We start from the raw sequence: 15,202 nt of genomic DNA on the forward strand, positions 1-15,202 counted from the left end.
CGCACACCGGAAGGACTGCCAGTATTAGTTCTGGCAGTTCACGCGTTGAAAGGTGAAGGATTGTCAGTACTAGTAGCTCTGGCACATTGAAAAGAGGAAAAATCACCAATAGGAAATCTGTGTGTTCAAAGGTGGAAGGATTGCCTATGTTAGCTTGGAAATCTGCGCGTTGAAAGGTGAGAGCTCTAGCAAACAGCAAAGTTGAAAAGAAAGATGGCAAACTTACGTCAATTAAGGACAATTCAGTACACATGCGGACCCAGTTGCAAAGGACGCTGTAAATGACTAGACTGATGAATTGAACCTTTAAAGTTTCGGGTTGATTTAAGTAAGGAACTTACAAATTTGCAGTCAAACTTCAACTACACGTTGTCCTTGACATTTTTTTCACCCATCTCAAGCTTGCCGCAGCACTCATTTAATCTGCTACTTGTCAGCAATTATGTCCGATATCACTGAGGGAATCCGCACTCGCCGAGACAATAAGTTCAAACACCTGGGCTTGCCAGACCTGCCAGTGCAAGGACGGGTTCCGCGACGTAGCAAGGCCCAGAAAGCAGAGGACGACAAAAACCTTGAGGAAGCCCGCCAAGCTCAAGAGCGGGCTGCAGTCGAGGGGCTGCAGTGGCTTGCTGCAATGCAGATGGAGATGGAGGAGGCAGAGGAACAAGGCGTGGCGACTAAACCAAAGCCAGTCAAACCCCGTGCTCGCCCTGTCAAGAAAAAAGTAGTGCCTGCCAAACCAGTAAGAAGCTCCTGGCAGCAGGAAGCGCTGGTGTTACTAGTATCATGAATACTGACTCACCCAAGGCTGGTACCGACATCGAGGACCAAGAAGAAAGCAGCCAGGACACCAACATTGAGGATGGAACAAAGAAGAAGAACCAGAGGGCCGTCAAAACGTCTCTGAAGGACGCAATCAACAATGCACGAGGCTCGCTCACAGGAAAGGTTGAGTTAATTCAGGGGCCACGTGTTGGCGACAAGAAAGGAAAGTCTTCTACCGCGACGTGTGTCTTTTTGTTCCGATCAAAACCACGATGTTGATGCTGACTGAATCGACTCTTTTTTTTCTTAACTTGACCTCAAAATTCAGGACCAACCCCAAGTTTTCATTGATAAAGCGCGTTGATGGTTGGATTTCTGATATTTCACCAGATGCAACCGAACTACTCAAAACTTCCAGCGCTTCTAAGACTCGTACCACTGCCTCAGCTTTGTCATTGGCGCATGGGCCACCAAGCAGTGCTTTATCCAGTTCCTGCGCTACATCAGTTTTGGCCATAACTACCAAGTCCTCCAAATCTAAGGCCCCCCCTGCTCTAGCTAATGCATCTGACACTCCCAAGGCTCTTGTTGGCGGCTTTGATGATGAGTCGGATGATTCTCAGGAACGTTTGGATGCCTTCATTCAAAAGACGAAGGGGAAGCAGTCTTCACTTAGGGTGCGTACTAGATGTTTTGTAATAAATTCTAATTCTAATGCACAAAGCCAATTATATAGATTACCTCAGATGCAATGCCTGAGGATGTGCTGTCTTCAACAGAGGACTTACAGGATATTGATATCGACGCACCGATGGACCTGGACGATGCATTGGTGGACCTGGAGGACAATTTGTTTGAGGGCAAAGATGCCAGGATGTCCAAGGCGGTGGACAGTGACAGCAGCCTAAGTGATGGAATCTTGTTCCGTCGGAGTAAGAAGCGCAAGCTTGCAGACACCAAATCCTCCACCCTCGTCTTGGAGAGTACCCCCTACGAGGATACATCAGATGTTGAGGTTATTGATGTCCCTTCAGGCCCTGTCGCAATGGCCAATACAACGAAGACGGCTGTGCGTTTGACCTCTTCGGTAAGCTTATTTTATTGATGATTATCACAACTTATATTCTCTGACAGACTGCTGTTGCCGTCTCCCAGTCGGCCACCACAAAGATGCAACCACCTGCAAAGAAGGTGAAAATTGAAGAGGACGTTGATGCCAGCACCGCGCAACTAACGCTCACAGCCCCACCTGGCTATTGGATCGAGAAGCAATACAAGACGCGCTCGAGCTACCGAAACTATCATCTCCCTCCTCATTGCCAAGATCAACGGTGGCCGAAGCAGTTCCTCCCAACACTTTACCTGTGGGCCGGGAGTCAAAATGACCTCTGGCAATTCTTAGATGCTCCTCTGGTCGAGGCACTCCAATCCATTTATGATGTCGTGTATTCAGAAGAATCAGATCTTGATTACAAGGTGACCGCTCAAGGGTCTGTCTTTGGCGTTGTAAGTCGCATTTTTTTTCTGTCACTATTACTAATGGTTACAATCTCAATCAGGCCACCCAATGTCTCGCAGAGTGGCGCAGCAATTTTGGATCAACGGGACTGGCTATTATGATGGATTTTTTCACTAGGAATGCTGACACTGATCCAGAAACACTTGCTGACGCGCTTCTGGAGGACTTCGCTTTCATTTATGAGGACATGGAAAACCTAGACCCGATGCAAGCCTTCCAGTCTCCATTCATGTTGCAGCTCTTCACAACCGCTCATCTTCACGCCATTCTCGGGCATGTTGAAGTCCCCACACTTAAAACATATGTGCTGTCCGTCGTCGGGATGACTGGTGTTATTGGCATTTGTGCAGCTTCAGTAAGTACTCTGTACATTCAAGTAACATTACTGATAATTCTACAGCTCGAGCGCGCCATCAAACGTCTCCGTGTCAATGCCATTGACATTGATGTGGACACCCTAGATCTGGGTCCCGCACAAATGAAGCGCAAGCTGCGGTGAAGGTACAACAATTCAGATGGTGAGTCTGAACAATGTTGGGTCTTGCAGAACCTAGCTGCTATTCGACCCTAAAGGGTTTCTGGACCAGGCTCAAGGCTCAGAGAAGAGGAAATATCATGAAAACTTGCTGAGTACTCAGACTCATACTGGTAACTGGTGAAAAGATAACTTGATTATGTAAGCTACAAAAGTGCAAACATAACACTAAGGTAAAAACAGTCTCTGCAAGCCCAGCCAGAAATGAATCCCTACAGCGGACACCGAAGACCTTCAACAAGGCCACCGGCAAGGATAGCACTACCGAGAATGCCTTCTCCATCAACAACTGGGGATCAGTAACTGCGTCATACGTGGTTGCTATCAAGGCGAAAGGAGATGACTACATGAGGACCACAACATTAACGGCTCGGAAATTGCTGAAGAAATCGGGCAGTGTCAGCCTCCAGAAGTACTTTCGCACTGATGATGACGGCTCAGAGGCCGTTGACATCCGCGCCATCCTGTGGTAATGAAGATTGATTCTTTTTTTCCTTTATTGACGAGCTGATATCATTCTATAGATGTCATTTCTGCACTGCTCACTGCAAGTTTCCAATTGTGCGGCGCCCGTCTTCAAACCATTGCATTTTGCCTATCCCACCATCACTCCGGTTTGCTCGTTTTGTTTTTCATTATCCACATTTCATATCCTTTAATCTCCTTTTCTTTTGTTTTACATTCATTTTCACTCTTACAATCACTGCCCTTTCTTCCTATTTTGACCACTTTTTCACACTTCACGTCGCCATTTACTCCATTTTAACCAATGTTTTGTACTTTGTATTGGACAATGTGACGCCGTTTGCACTATTATTACTGCTTTTTTTGTCGGTCAATGCCTAGTAAGTGACTTTTAAGAGCAATAAAGTAGAATTCAGAGGGCGAGTGGCCTTTTTCTCAAATTTTCCGCCGTCTCTTTCATGTCACCCCAATGGCTCCTCAAACCCGGTTAAAGTGAGAAAATAAGGATAAATTAGGATTCATCACCAAAAATAAAAGTGAGGTTTTACTGATGGGCCGCTAGGTGACCATGACATGTATGAAGATAGATAGCTGGATATCGCGTTCAACCATCGGTATATCAAGCCTCGGTAAAGGAAACGCGATGTGAACGTTCAACTGCAAATAATAGGAACATTGTATACTGACATAGAGCCCTTTTGATTTGTCATAAAATTTTCGCGTAAGTCACCCGAGTTTTCGCGAACTTCAATTGAGTTGGATGATCAACTCATGCGAGCCGGTCCTGTCAACACTCTGCTATAGTCATAGCCGGCAGTTCCTGCAATCTCTTCAATCCATGTATAGCGGAACAAGCTGGATCTGATACTTGCGTTTCGGGCCAACATCTACCAACGGGTCATACACGCTCATTAATTTGAAGCCCTATTACGATGGTTCTTCCCATGTAGGAAGGGATAGTACGCCATCAGCTGCCTTATTGTTAACCTAATCCTCCAAAGTCAGCTGAACTTCATTTTGGACTTCTATCTCGTGGTCCAAGTCCATTTTCATACTCAGAAATAGGCACGAGATGTGCAGTGCCTGTCGCGATTGATATCAATACCACTCCTCGACATCCACTCCTTATCAACTCGACTTTGTTGGTAGACGCAGCCCTTTTCCAGGCTTAACCTTATGGTTCGAAAACTGACTTTTGGGCGTGTCTTCTCGAGATCGAGGGACACCGACCGACCTCCAGCACATCCTTATAATCCACCACCACTTTCTCCGATCAGCATCGATTTGCCTCTCTCCCAAGGCAGCAAGTTTAAGGAGGAAGCTGTTTCTGCGATTTTCACGGCTACTGCCCCTACAGAGAGTATTACAGGCTCACTCAGGCCGTATCCCACTCCGAAGCTTCAGAAACGACCTCGCAGGGTCATCACGACTGCACCTCCTACACACCCCATGTTTTCACATAAATTCTCCCCGATATCTTCCATGGCTAATTCAACGGCTTCATTTGAGGTTTCGTCCCCGCTCTCCACGGTATGTTCATGTCATTCCTAATGCTGAATTATGCCAAGCGCCAGACCTATCCTTAGACTCAACAACACATTCCTTCTGGCATGACTTCGTTCTGCCCAGCCACGCATCCTGCTGAGTCTTTCACAGAAGACTACCGTCTCCAGATCCCACTCCACCAAAACCCCTACCTCGCCGTCCTCGAAAAGACATCTCCTGAACAATTCATGCGTTGTCTCCACCTCCTTCGCACGTCCCTCCCCACCAACCTCGATGCGGTGCGTGACATCATGCCAAAGCCCAACGGATTCGTGCATACGGTGCTTGAGGCATACAATAACCATCGTGCGCTCATCCTCCGCCCGGACGACGTCTGGACCGCGATCCTCATACAGTTCAGCTTCTTCGTGAGCGCAAATGCCGAGCAACTTAGTGCGCACTTTCCAGCCCACGGTCGGGAGGAACTCATCATCATTGGTGATGGAAATCGTCACACGGCAGATTATGCATTCTTGGCGCGCCAGATGTTGGACCTTATGCACACGCGTGTAGTGGATCCGATGCTGAGGGATTGGATCATGCCTGAATTTTCAACGACGACGGATGTAGACCGGACAGTGTACGCGATGTCCATGATGGCGACGATGAAAGAGTATTTTCGCTACAAGTTTGTACTACGTTGTGGGATACCGGTTGTGACCCTCCTGGGGGAGAGACATGACTGGGAGGCAATCCTTGAACGACTTGAACGACTAAAACTATACAGCATAGAAACAATAGCGTGGTATCACCTCCTGCACCCCATCATCTCTCGATTCGTAGCCGCCTTCGACGCGCCATCCAGCCCCGAAAACCTCGATTTCTGGTCCAAAGTCGCGCACTACGAGGGAGGCGGGAGCGGGCCGACCTACCTCTCAGGCTGGATCACCGCATTTTGCGTATTCAATGAGCAAGGCATGTGGCAGGGTCCCCCGCTAAATGCTGAGCGCATGCGGGAAGACGCGCCAAAGAAACTGCTTCGTCCTGTAGATCCACGGGTGCTGAGTGCAGCCCAGTTTGCTGCGGTGTACACTTTCCGTGGAGCGTGGCGTCCTTTCTTGGTGCTCGAGGGGATGCCGTATCCAATCATCGATGACGAATGTGTACCGTGCGGGTACGCTCATCTCGATGTGAAACTGGATGATCATGGACACTTGTTCGATACGGTGATTGTTGCTGGTGCAGTTGGCACACAGATCTGTTCGAATGATAAATCGGAGCTGTTTAAGAACGGGATGCGGGACAGCGTAAGGCCAGTGGTAGGGTATTGGTACTTTATCACCGGGGCAGGGTGATTATAGCGTGGGCTTCTGTGCTGCTCGTACTTGTTCTCTGTTTCTCAGAGCTTTCGTGATGTCTTGTTTTGGACAGTCCCGAGAACGCGCCCTCCGAGAGGTGTATATTATCTTACGTGGATGTCGTTTATGCTCACTTGTTACGATATAGGAGAGAGGATTACTACGCTGTTCCAGGTTGTTTTCCTACTAATGCTCGCGGAATATGCACAACACTTTGGATTTGGATGTGCAAATGCAATTCATCACTGACCAGGTGTACCCTGCGACGCACCGCTTAGATCCCAAGTTTCTACTCAAGTACACAGCTCGACCCGTTTCTTCTGCTGGAAGGAAATACTAACTACACATTGAAGCAAGCCAGACTCAAATCGGGAAGTTCTATGTCCACGCAATCATCGATATCCCGGACCGCGAATGGCCTCGTGTTTGATATCAAAAACGTTTTCAAGTTGCTAATCCCCATGTGGGTTCGCTCGTTGATGTAAACCGAGATCCGGGCAAGAGCTTCACATGTAAGTAAATGCATATTTCGAAATTCATGCTCTGCCTTTTGTACTAATATCTGGGCCGGAATGGCAACGTGCGACCACGAGCGCTTGGAATCCAGTGATTCGTACCTTAAGCTTATCGACACATGGCATACATGGCATGAATTGACCGGGTGGGCTATCAAGATATTCGTCACGTCGAGTATCCCGTCTTTCTTACTGAAGACCTGTTCCTGGTTGAAAATATGGTTCGGGAATTGACGAGTCCTCAAAGGGTACCCAGTCCCAGCGTGATTTTCAGTATTGCTCACTGACATGCCGCGGCCATCCTCCGGTTGGAGTGTCCCCCTGTGCGAAGAGTCGTAACACAAATTTCTTCCAATTTCTCCGTGACAATTTACCATCGTATCAGGAGGAGATCCAATCCACTTTCCGCTTGAGTGCAGAAAAGAGAGTAATAGCCATTCTAGATATCCTTCTACGCGGAAGAAGCTCCACTTTTCAATTCCCAATCTCCCATTGAAGGAGAACAAGTCGGACCATTGCATGATCGACGATTTTCAATTGTAAAATTCAAGGCACATGTACCCGGTGACAAATTGCGTTTTCATCCTAGTTTACCATTCTGTGATAGGTCATACATGTGTACTAGACATCCGTGCCCAGAGATTACGAATAAAGCTCTGACGCTGCTCACGCAAACAAATCTGTTCGCCCCAACGTCTCCGATATAACACCCACCACCTTCGCTTCAAACTCAAACACATCCCCACCACGGTATGCCACAAGGTCCTGAGGCATCTCCCTCTGTACTCCAAGCGCCTTCTCGAGGTTTGTCGTGGCAAGTGCGAGAGCCGTTGCGCGATCAATAAAACCATTGGACGTTAGGAGGAACTAGGAATATTATGGTTAGGAAAAGTGACATGACAGCAGGGTTTGACTAAACGCACCCAACCGGCTTCGAAACGTGTATTCCGGGTATTGTACTCATCAATAACTCCAATGGCTACATTGACACCTGCTTTCAAAAGCGCAGTGACCAGACTCTCCTGCGTGATCGGCGGGCCAGCAAGTCTATGTGATGGTCAGGTTAGCATCCTTAGTCGCAAATGAGAAAAAAACCGAAGATAGGACTAAGAAGAAAGGGCACAAGGATACTTACATCCTCCGCTGCTCCCAAGTCGACGGGAATGGCTTGCTCTGTGTGACGATCACGCTCACACCTGCCTTCGCAATCTCGTGCGCAAGGAGATGAGCTTCAGTTGCCCCCGCGAAGGTCATACGGAGCTCTCTCCCGGAATGAGCCTCGTACTCATCTTTGAGCCGAAGCAGCGTCGCCATTATGTCTGCATTCTCAACGTCCACAACGAGCGTGGTTTTACCCTTGATTCTAGATATCAGTGTTGATTCGATGCGGGGGAAACACCCTAAGCCAACCTTTCTAACCCTCCTGAGCACCTTATCTCCACCCTCCCCAAACAACATGTTCCTAAGTGCCGCTATCTGCGTACTTACACCTATCCTTGAAGACATGCTTATGCCCACATGTAATGCGACTTCATCAACAACGCTCGCATTTTCCACGTTTGCATGCGCAGCTCCAGGTGAGAATGCAGTAGATACGCCCTGCAGGAAGGTCCCAGAGGGAGCAGTGATGGCTGTTGTAACGCCACCGCGATAGGCTAGCCTGCAATCCAAAAAGTTAATTCAGAAATGTAGACCCTGGATGAAAAGAATACACACAGCAAATTCTGACCACCAAACATGGGCCCGTCTTGTGCTCTCATGATCGTGTCACCCAATATGGCAGGGAGATCCCCATCGAGAGGGTTATAGACGCTTCCATCGTTCGTGCTCGGCTCGAGCCTTATCTCCACTAGCCCCAGCGGCGCACCAAAGCTCGTCAGTCCAGGTGTGATCGTGCCGCCTTCAAGGTCCACGATATCGACAGCCCCCTCTGCAAAATCCGAGCATTGACCAACACATACTACTCGGCCATCTTCCACGCCCACCGATCCCACCTTCTCAGAAACATGCACCACCCCACTCGAGCCCCCACCTCTCATATAAAGCCCCGAGACATTCACGAATAACGCCCCTTTTACGCTCCGAGGTCCAAGAGGTGGAATGCCTTCGTGCGCGACCGCTGCCACCTTCTCAGAATCGAAATCGGGCGTGCGTGGGGACGTGGTGGGCCCCTTGGCGACATGGCGGCCGGGATGGGAGAGCTGAGGGATACCATCAATGTAGACCTGAGTGGGCGTTGCAGCAAGCGAAAGTGGATGAGAGGACCAAATCACAACATCTAGTTCCGATTAGACAATTGGACTGATCTTGCATATATCCAGACTGCGAGCATGACGTACCGGCATCATATCCTGTAATCCAACCGAAATTCAAATTCTTCATTGAACTTATATAGTAGTCTTACATACCTGCTTTGAGCATTCCAATCCGATGGCCCATCCCCATGGCAGTAGCAGGAGTATACGTAACGGAGAGGAGCGCGAGTGCGGAGTCAAGGCCATAATAGTGCGCTTGGGCGGCTTCGTGCAGGAGGTAGCGGGAGTTGACAACTGGGTGGTCAGACTGCAAGTACAAGTTAGTTGGAAGCAAGATCGAAGTTTCATGATGGAAGTGAGTGAAAACAACATGCATCAAGGATGAAGCGAAAGATCAGTAAATCATGATCATTATGTAAAATATACATACGAGTTGCGTGGCGCCACACACACACACGAGTACATGTATAGAAGAGCACGTTGACGTAGCATAAATAAAGAAGGAAGTGGGGTGGAGGAGGACATTTACCTTCATAACAACGTTGATTCCATGCTCCGCCAGCACGCGCGGTGCGAACTCCGATCCTCGATATGCCTCGCGTTTCTTCCTTCATGCAAGATCAACTGCATCAGCAGATTTGCAGAAGTCAATCCATATATACGTACCGGAAGTTGGATGCAAAGAGTGCTATGGCAGGTGTGCCACCCTAGTGGAAATGAATGTCATTAGATGAAGTTGTGAACGGGCACCGAGGAAAGAGGAAAGACTCACCCAGGTCTTCTTCAACAAGTCCGGAACAAGGTACGTTTCTCCAGCATGATGGAACGATGCTACTGGGAACTCGAACTCGTTCGTAAGCTGTTCATGCCCATACATTAAGCAACCACATGCGCATATAAATTAGAAAAGAGAAAACTTGAACGTACACGGACGATTCCATCGAGATCAACTGCCTCATAGCAGTGCACGGAAAGCCTCACACGTCCTCGGAGTACATCGACAAGAGATTCCCATTGCAGGTCTTCAGGAAATGCCTTTCCCGCGAGGTCGTCCCAGGAATTAGACTCTGCTTTGGCGCAGAAATCGTCTTGAGCGTCGCGCAGCTTTCGGGCACTGTCGTAGGCGGCGCGGAAGTTCCACCCAGAGTCAAGGCGCGTCATGCCATAGACACGAGAGGGGTTTTCACCTTATGGGTGAGTGAGCGAGGATAATAACGAGGCGTCTTCTAGGACATACCACATGCATGTCTGTCGGGTATTATCGAAAGCGAGGAAGATTTCAAGGTAAATAAGAGAAGATGGAGGGAGTGAGATAACAGACTTCATGTGTCGCCAGCGGGGCGTGAGAGAGTGGTCAAAGTGAGAGCCATTGAGGGTGTAAGGAGGCTCAAGAAGCATGGAAGAAGGCGAACGTTCGGCTGTAGGACGAAGCTTCATTATGAACGCTTGGCCACCTAGTAGACAAGGTTTATGATGAGCAATTAGACAATGTGTGTATTGAGACAACTCTGACCGATATCATTTGCGCTCCCAGGGAGGATTTGCGCGGTTGTGACGCCTCCAGCTATGGCGAGTTCGTATGATGCGTCATGGGTGTTCAACCCGTCGATACTGCGCAACCAGGGCAAGATGGGGGCCTTGCGAGAGTTTGTGTCGCGTGCACCTGCAGGAAATGGTACCTTGTAGTTATTGTCAATGTAGACTAGCAAATGAACGCACCATTTAGCTCAGGCACGCTACCGACACCAATATGGGAATGTAAATCTACAATACCAGGGGTCACCCACGCTCCGTGAACATCAACGACCTCCAATTTCCTGTGTTTTGACTCCACCTGCCGAATCAGGGAAAGAGGAACATCCCCGATGGCTTTGATGAGACCGCGGTGGATGAGGAGGTCACCATTGAGAACCTCGTGGCCGTCATTAGCAGCTGTCCAGATAGTCGCGTTGCGCACAAGAACGGGAGCCGTGTTCTCGGAATCTGCGTAGCGGTCACTCTGGGTGCGGTCGTGGAAATTGGGTGGAGGCCCGGGTTTGGAGCGTATGTAGGCACATTTGGAGAGGATCTGGGAGCGACGGGCAAACTCCTGTGGACTGGATTGAAGAAACGCAGAAGAGATCAAGGTCGAGGAATGGAAAGGAACGATGCAGACAAGTGCGATGGCAAACAAGACTAGGTAAGCCCAACGTCGAAAAGGAGGGCGGGTCGCCAACGGTGAGCTACCCATTGTGTTAGACGGTGCCAGGCGAACTTGACTTGAGTCTTGTCCACATCGTAATAAAGTGTTACGTTCGTGGGGAACATGTCGGTAGTATTGGGGATAGTAGCTTCGAACGAACCGAACTTCCGTAGGGGGGCCGCGAATGACTTGAATCTCAACTTGGTGTGATTATTTTCTATAAATAGTACCCTTCTGATAAAACCGTATGCATTGCCGCTACCGACATCATCCACGTGATTTTGACATGTCTGTTCACTGCGGCGAAAATTTCAGAGCGACTAGAGACACAGTACGGATTCTACTACGGAACTCATTCACCACGACTCAGAGCCAGCAAGAACATATCTCACTGTCCCATCGTACTGAAACGCGGCCACGACCGTCTCCGAAAGCTATGCAAACCTGAGAATTGACCAGTGACCACGCACATCAGATTCAGACAGGCTAGTGTCCCAGTTCGATTGTAAGTCGAGATAAATTTCAGTGATCTCTTGGTTCAATTTCCGTTTGGATCGCAGAGAGGCCCCACAGAACCACATGTATGGCATCAGGGCGTCTCGGTCGTTACGGTCACCTAATGTGGATACTGAGAGTGCTTCCTGGTGATTCCCGGTTGACTATTAATCTCTTTTATACTGCGTGGCCAATAGATCAGGCTCATCCAAAATCACCCACTTACAACGGTGCAATATGGCAGCTCCGAGCGCTTCAGCGATTTCAAAGTTGCACCCGCAACCAAGTGGAGATGAGGCGACTCTCGCCAAGCTAGGATATAAGCAGGAATTTTGCAGGGAATTCACTCCGCTAGAGGTGAGCTTGATTTCAGACTCTTCCATGTACACGACACAAGCTAACAATCGCAGGTGGCTGGACTTGCATTCAGCTATGTTGGAGTGGTTCCTTCTATAGTGTAAGTTGTCACTATGATGCAAGCCAATTTAAATTAATGATGAAATACCGGTTAGCTCCGTGCTCTTCTATGCAATACCAAACGGTGGGCCTTTCGCGATGGTTTGGGGTGTAAGCTGTCATCACACGTGGAGATTGCTGTTTTGTAACGTCTTACGTTTCCTCTGTGCAGTGGGCATTTGCTTGCCCCTTTATTCTCTGCACCGGGTTGGCGTTGGCAGAGCTCGCATCAGCAGCACCTACTTCTGGCGGCGTATGTCATCGACCCTGTCGCTGTTTCACACTTGACTCAACACAATCTAGCTATACTATTGGACTTACTCTCTCGCTTCTCCACGATGCCGCAATTTTCTGTCTTGGATAGTTGGCTGTAAGTCCTGCATTTCGATGCAACACGCAGCCAATCCTGACATCTGCCAGATTCGAATACCATAGAGATGATCACGGGAGTTGGTAAGACGGGTTTCATTCTCTCAACAGTCTCCCCCTGATCACGCATGCTAGCTTCCGTAAACTGGGCTTGTACAATTCAAATCGTCGCAGCAATCACCATTGCCTCCTCTGACCAGGTATATACGGCTACCAGCCTGCAGCTCTAGTAAGCTCGTTCTCATGCAGACATGTCACTCTTTATATTTGGTTGTTATAGTGGTATATACGCAGCTTTGGGTTTGTCACAAGCTGTCATCGTGAGCCTCGGTACCAAAGTTTTGGCAAGGTTGCAGAGACTATTCACGTTGGTGAACGCATCGTAGGTGTTGTAGAGTTCGTACATGATCATTTTTCAAATCCTCCAATAGCCTTTGCTTCATAATCATCATTGCGCTTCCGATCGCGACGCCACCGGATTATCGAAACAGCGCAAATTTTGCGCTAGGGGAATTCACTAACTGTATGTATCATTGTCCAATTACGCCCGCAGCTCACAATTAGTTGTAGTGGCCGGCTGGCCCTCCGGATTCGCATTTATTTTGAGCTTAATGGCTCCTCTTTATACAATAGGTTAGATCATATTCTCTCGAATCATTGCTCCATGACCATCTTTAATCCACCAGGGGGTTATGATGCTAGCGTCCATATGAGCGAAGAGGCCTCAAATGCCACTATGGCGATACCATGGGCGATAGTAAGTAACACTAAAAATGACCAATTACTGTATTTATCTCAGTCAGGTCAGTTCCATTATTGTATCAGCCTTCCTTGGTTTAGGTATGTGGAATGACATGTCACTCTGATCTTGATGACATATTCTGATCCAGGAATCAACATCTCCCTTGCCTTTTGCATGGGCACTGATGTCGGCGGCGTCTTAGACGGCCCTCTTGGCCAGCCTATGGCACAAATCTTATTCAATTCGCTCGGGCAGCAAAAGGCCCTGGCTATATGGTGTCTCATTATTATAGCGGAGTACGTTTTAGTGCCGTGTTGCGTATTCCCAGCCTAACCATAGAGCAGGTACATGGTAGCAGCAAACTGTCTCCTGGTCGGTTCTCGTCAGACGTTTGCATTTGCTCGTGATGGAGCCCTACCTTTTTCACGGTATTTGTACCGGATCAATCGCTACACAGGAACACCCGTCAATACAGTTTGGTTCGAAATCATCTGCTCTCTGGCAATTGGACTTTTGTCGTTCGTGAGCACCCAAGCAATCGATGCCGTATTCACGATTGCTGTCACCGCATCGTACATCGCGTACATAACGCCGATCACGAACCGCTTTGTGTTCAAGAATGATTTTAAACCCGGTCCGTTTTATCTGGGGAAACTGGTGAGTTAATCGGCGCGATGTATTCTTGAACTAATATGCCTCGGCAGAGCTTTCCGGTCTCTGTGATCGCTGTGGTGTGGATGACCTTCATGAGCTTTGTTTTCTTCTTTCCCGCGACTCCGCAAACGACGGTACAGGAGATGAACTATACAGTTGTGGTGCTTGGAGGGTTCATGTTTCTGGCGATTTCCTGGTATTATTTTCCGGTGTACGGAGGCGTACATTGGTACACTGGACCCGTTGCCAACTTTACGCCGGCCACCAGAGACGAAGATTCTATATCGGAGAGGAAGGATGAACATGATGCCGATATCTATGTTGAAGCGGTGGATGTATAAGTAGTGTTCGTATAATACTGTCGTGAAGTCAACGGTATACAAAGATGATACATATGTATTCAACAGAGCAAGAATATGAGGTGTGCCGAGCGGGGACTCGGAGTAGAGAATTAAATATTCGGAGCTGACTGTTAATGCCATGACTCACCACGACATTCCGACATTGCATCCATACATATGTTGATCGGAGCCGCGCCATCGCCAATGCAAGTGTAAATCGTGCAACGGGTTTGCGTCCTTGCAATGATCTGTTTGAACTCATCATGCGACGTACGGATAGCAGAGTAAAGGGTCGATCGAGATACATACATATATCCACCATCTGGACCATCGAGCGAACGGAAAGCGAGGGAACTGTAAAGTAGAAGTAGCGTGTTTGAGCTCAGACTGTAGACAACTGATAAGCCAAGGGTTCTGCAGCATCATTGGACTCTCGCCTTCAATTGCAGACTGTCCAGGCAGAGTGCCCTTTCCATTCAAGGTAGCTGCGGAGCGGCCATCCCAAGTACTATCGATGGAGGCATGGACATTGGATAATGCCTTCGCTCATAGACGCCACGCGATAAACGAGGGCAAGCTTTCATTGTCATGTGTTTAAATTGTGAATACAGGAAGCCTTGTCAGTGTTTCTGATGACGGTACATGCACGGGTCAACGAGAGTAGTACTTGTCGGAGTTTGAAGAGACAAAGTGTAGAACTTCGACGCTCCATTTGACTCGGAACTGCGACTCACCCCTCACTGCACAAATCAACGACTATTCTATCCACGTGTGGTAGTCCAGTAGATGCAACGACATGCAGCCCTTGTAAGTCAGTCTACTGAAGAAAAATTGCATCTCGTCTCCATGAATAAGGACTTTACGAGTCGCTGAATGCACCTGGTTCGGCACTGTCTCGGTCACCGTGAGGTGAATTTCTCCGTTTAGACAATACTTCTTCCACAGAACTGACATTCAATCACAGAATAGTCGTCTGATAGACGCCCATGCTGATATATAAACATAGTTCAGTTTACTCAGAGCAGATATAAACGGAACACCCTTGAATTTATCCTCAACTTCA

At 48.4% G+C, this 15,202-nt stretch overlaps 4 protein-coding genes across 4 annotated transcripts; 3 read left to right on the forward strand and 1 right to left on the reverse strand.

The window, feature by feature from the left end:
- Positions 1-442: 442 nt before the first annotated feature.
- F5147DRAFT_647789 (uncharacterized protein) lies at positions 443-3,295 on the forward strand (the record flags this gene model as incomplete). Its single annotated transcript, XM_041433237.1, has 8 exons — positions 443-745; positions 811-1,010; positions 1,097-1,445; positions 1,505-1,855; positions 1,903-2,274; positions 2,328-2,642; positions 2,688-2,782; positions 3,016-3,295. 8 exons carry the CDS (start codon positions 443-445, stop codon positions 3,293-3,295), a joined length of 2,265 nt encoding a protein of 754 aa, XP_041299753.1.
- Positions 3,296-4,897: 1,602 nt separating this feature from the next.
- Positions 4,898-6,127, forward strand: F5147DRAFT_564004 (uncharacterized protein; the record flags this gene model as incomplete). Its single annotated transcript, XM_041430702.1, has 1 exon — positions 4,898-6,127. The coding sequence occupies one exon, from the start codon at positions 4,898-4,900 to the stop codon at positions 6,125-6,127; it is 1,230 nt and encodes a 409-aa protein (XP_041299754.1).
- Positions 6,128-7,045: 918 nt separating this feature from the next.
- Positions 7,046-11,130, reverse strand: F5147DRAFT_796255 (uncharacterized protein; the record flags this gene model as incomplete). Its single annotated transcript, XM_041443168.1, has 15 exons — positions 7,046-7,512; positions 7,569-7,692; positions 7,781-8,001; positions 8,056-8,305; positions 8,362-8,923; positions 8,985-8,996; positions 9,054-9,207; positions 9,430-9,508; positions 9,567-9,607; positions 9,673-9,759; positions 9,828-10,087; positions 10,138-10,148; positions 10,222-10,354; positions 10,414-10,563; positions 10,620-11,130. 15 exons carry the CDS (start codon positions 11,128-11,130, stop codon positions 7,312-7,314), a joined length of 2,796 nt encoding a protein of 931 aa, XP_041299755.1. The 3' UTR covers positions 7,046-7,311.
- Positions 11,131-11,541: 411 nt separating this feature from the next.
- F5147DRAFT_666008 (amino acid/polyamine transporter I) lies at positions 11,542-14,609 on the forward strand. Its single transcript, XM_041435148.1, has 16 exons — positions 11,542-11,577; positions 11,606-11,607; positions 11,630-11,934; positions 11,988-12,034; positions 12,090-12,144; positions 12,206-12,286; positions 12,337-12,403; positions 12,454-12,486; positions 12,538-12,631; positions 12,683-12,784; positions 12,834-12,925; positions 12,973-13,035; positions 13,089-13,163; positions 13,293-13,440; positions 13,489-13,801; positions 13,849-14,609. Exons 3-16 carry the CDS (start codon positions 11,815-11,817, stop codon positions 14,137-14,139), a joined length of 1,581 nt encoding a protein of 526 aa, XP_041299756.1. The 5' UTR covers positions 11,542-11,577; positions 11,606-11,607; positions 11,630-11,814; the 3' UTR covers positions 14,140-14,609.
- Positions 14,610-15,202: the final 593 nt, after the last annotated feature.

Source organism: Suillus discolor, assembly GCF_016758755.1.
Source record: "Suillus discolor strain FC423 chromosome Unknown F5147scaffold_2, whole genome shotgun sequence".
Classification (NCBI taxonomy): domain Eukaryota; kingdom Fungi; phylum Basidiomycota; class Agaricomycetes; order Boletales; family Suillaceae; genus Suillus; species Suillus discolor.